Source organism: Myotis lucifugus, unplaced genomic scaffold, assembly GCF_000147115.1.
Source record: "Myotis lucifugus unplaced genomic scaffold, Myoluc2.0 scaffold_1590, whole genome shotgun sequence".
In the NCBI taxonomy this organism is placed as follows: Eukaryota; Metazoa; Chordata; class Mammalia; order Chiroptera; family Vespertilionidae; genus Myotis; species Myotis lucifugus.
In genome coordinates this window covers 21,397-24,874 of record NW_005872638.1, presented here as the reverse complement: position 1 = coordinate 24,874, position 3,478 = coordinate 21,397, and the positions used below count along the sequence as shown (strand labels likewise).

General features: G+C 59.2%; 1 protein-coding gene across 1 annotated transcript in view; it reads right to left on the bottom strand.

Moving 5' to 3' along the window:
- The window catches only part of DLG4 (discs large MAGUK scaffold protein 4), a 27,709-nt gene that overhangs the window by 18,672 nt on the left and 5,559 nt on the right, over positions 1–3,478 (bottom strand). Inside the window, 1 exon segment of the mRNA XM_023748625.1 lies at positions 1,376–1,540. Within this exon segment, the coding sequence (XP_023604393.1) occupies positions 1,376–1,540 (165 nt within the window).

Genomic DNA, 3,478 nt, shown 5'->3' with positions numbered 1-3,478 from the left:
CCCCAGAGCGTCTCACCATCTCCCCAGCTCCGGGGCCTTCCTTGCCTTCCTTTCAGTCAGCTCAGCCTGCTACCCTGATTTCAGTCTCAGCCGGTCTGTCCCCTGCCCTGGGACCTCTTACCCTTCTGCTGTCTCTCCATTTTGCTAACGCCAGAGAATGGTCTTTCTCTCTCCAGCTCCTCTCCTGCCAGCCACCTCCTTCTCACCCCAGAACCTGCTGCTGCCCCTCCCTGCCTCCTCATCCCTAGGCTCCGACCTCCTCCCCACCTTCTCAGTGTGATCAGCAAAGTCCCCCTTCCAAGGGCATCCCGCAAGAGCCCTAAAGCCCAGCCCTGAGCCCACAATGTTCCCCTCGATCGATCGCACAGCTTGCCTGGTGCTCTCCATTCTTCCCCATCCTGTGCCCCCGGAAGAGGAGACCGAGGGGGAAGAAGATGAGAGTGGCCTAGAGAATGGGACGTCTCAGAAACAAGGCTCCCCGGACGGGAGAAGGAAACTCAGATTCCGGCACACAGGAGAGAGGGAAACAGGTGGTCATAAATAATAACGGGGGACAGACAGGACACAGAGAAAACATCTGGGCAGAAATGAGAGCCCAAGAGGAGGAGAGGGGAGGCCTGGGAGGGGGGAGAGCAATGAGGAACAGTGAAGGGGTAAGTGGGAGGGGGTGGAGGGGTGCCTGGCTGACCCTTGAAGAGGACTGAGCAGGCCACAGAGGGCCTGAGCGGGGATCCGGGGGAGGGAGGCGAGTGCGTGGGAGGGAGAGAGAGACAGCATCAAGAACCAGCCAGCAGGGAGGGAAGGGCAGCGAGGAGGGGAGGAAGCACAGAGCAGAGCAAAAGCTGGGGCCGGGGACAGAGGCAGAGGGCTCCCCAGCCAGAGGTCTCAGGCCAGACAGATGGAAAGGACTGGAGACCGGGGAGGCAGGGAGAGCCGGGCCCAGGAGCGGGAAGTGGGGGGAGGAGGCAGGGAAGGGACCAGAGCTAATGAGGGCAGCAGGAGCTCTGAATAGAGCTCTGGACACGGAGACCGTGAACAGAGGCAGGGACTGTGAAGGAATGGAGTAGCCCTGGGCTTGGTGAGCATCCTGCACACATCTCAACACATATGCGCGCAGACACGCAGGCAGACAGACAGACACACGCACATCCATGCTTTCAGCTCTGCACCCACTCCCACTTGCCTGGCCTCTGCTCCTCTTCTGTAGGAACAAGGTTTCCAGCCCCCCAAATACCCTCTCCCCTAGGCCCCAGGAGCCCAGTCCCAGCCTTCCTCCACCTACACAGCTTGGCTACCGCCCTACCGGCCTTGGAGGGTGGTTGTCGCTCCGAGGCTCCGAGGGCCGCACCGGGGAGGGGCTGCCCGAGTCTCCTACCTTGAGGGGGGAGAGATGGGCGCGGCCCACGACCCCGTGGACGGCCTCGAGGTGGGACAAGTTCCTCTCCGCCACGTGCACCAGCTCGGGGGCGTTTACCTGGTTGGGGAGGTGGGCCGGGCTGTGCTCCAGAGGGGGTGTGTCTTCATCTTGGTAGCGGTATTTCTGGGGACAGGGATGGAAGTGTCACTGGGGCCGACCCAGTGCCTCGGGCTCCAGGCCGCCTCCTCTTCCCCCGCCAGTGCGGTGCGGAAGGCCCTGGGGCCTGACCAGCTCCTCCCCCTCCCTCTCCTCCAGCCCATTGGCTCCCCTCTCTCCGCCCTCCCACAGCCCCCTCTCCGGCCCTGGCCTGGGCACCTCTCATCTCTTTCCAAATCCCAGCTCCAACCCCCAACTCCTCTTCCTCCCACCCTAGGACCCCCAGCCTTCTACCCAGCAAACTCCCACCTCTGGCCTCTGTTTCTTCACCCCTTCCCCAGGCCTGCATCATAAATCCCTCCATCCTTTCAGAGCGACAGCCCCTCTGACAGTGGGGCCCACATTCTCTACATCCATCCAGCCCCAAATTCTTTGCTTCTCTCATCATCTTCATCCCACTTCCCTCGTTGCCTTAATCCCACCCCCCAGGTTGTAACCTCCCTCCTCCCTATTCCAGTTGCTGCTCCTGCTCGCCATTCCATCCTACCACCACCCCACCCTCACTGCCTCAGTCTCCCCATGACAGCTTCTACCTCAGGAGACTGGCTCTCCAGCACCTTCCATGCCCAAGGCAGGAACCTCAGTCAGGCCCCTCAACGAGCAGGTACTTGGCATCAGCCCCCCAAGCAGGACAAAGCTAAACCTGGCCAGCTCTTTCTCCAAAGGCCCCGCTGGTTCCCAAGAAGTCAGCAGAGAGGCCCCAAGAGTCCAGCCCCACCCCAACAAATGCCCACAGCCCAGCCAGCTAATCGGATGTACTAGAAGGGGATGGGAGAAAAAGGGGAGGACAGAGGCAGCAGGGCTCAGGAAGGGGACAGGAATGGGTGTCAGGTTCCAGGGTCCCTGACAGGAAGAAGGTAGGGTGCTGAGCCTCAGGGTAAAAGCACAGTCTCCCTCTGGCCTTAAGGAGTGAAAGACCAACATTACTCCCTTCCCAGCTAACCACCTGCCATCTCAAGAGCCTCCTGTGCCAGCTTAATAGGGACACCAGCAAAGGAGATTAACTGGGGGGCAGAGAGGGAGGAAAAGGGCAGCCGGAGGCAGCAGAGAAGGGCAGCAACCCTGCCTGGTCCTCCCACCTCTGCTCTGACCCCCGCTGCTCCCCTTCTCAGGACCTGGCCCCCCACAGAAGCAGACCCTCCCCAACTCCAGGCTGGGGAAGGAGGAGAGGGGTACCATATGGAGGGGGGAGTAGGATACACTCCCCAGTACACATGGGTAAAAAAAGAATTTCCTTCTCAAAAAAGTATCTGGGAAGCTGAGCATACCCCAACATTTGGAGGCCAACAGCTGCACGATCCAACTGAGGGAAGCTTATCAAGGTCAATGCCTAATACGACAGTATGATTCTGAAATTTCTGAGGATGATGAACCAAGACGTAACTCAACTTTGGCTGTAGCTCAGCTTGCAGTAAAAGAACGGGGGGAGGGACATGGTGCTGGCAACATGAAGATTCTCAACCCAGGACACAGACAACTGGCATCAAGAAGTACCTTGATGCATCTGAAGCCTTAAAGAAGGAAAACAGGGGCTCGTGAAGACATACCCCGTTTTCTGGCCCACAGATGTGAAGAGAGCTCCAGGTTTCAATGCCACAGGCACAAAAAGCAGAGAAGGGAGAGGAGGGGAGAGTATAAGCTAAGTATCCGTCCTCAAAGGCTGAGCCATCTTGGATAACAGAATTCAGTGAAAGAGCTTGCTCATCCCACACCGGGAAAAGGTGGTCTTCAGCCAGGACAGTGCAAGAACTAAGGGGCAGTGCCCCAGAACCGGGGGGTCCAGGCAGCTCTCCTCTCTCGCTTCACAAGGCCCCCAATTCCCTGGTAAATGAGGCAGGGCCCCGGGTTGCAGCTTCAAGCTTAGAAGTCTGGGACAGGGTCTGCCCATGCCCCTCCCTCTGCACC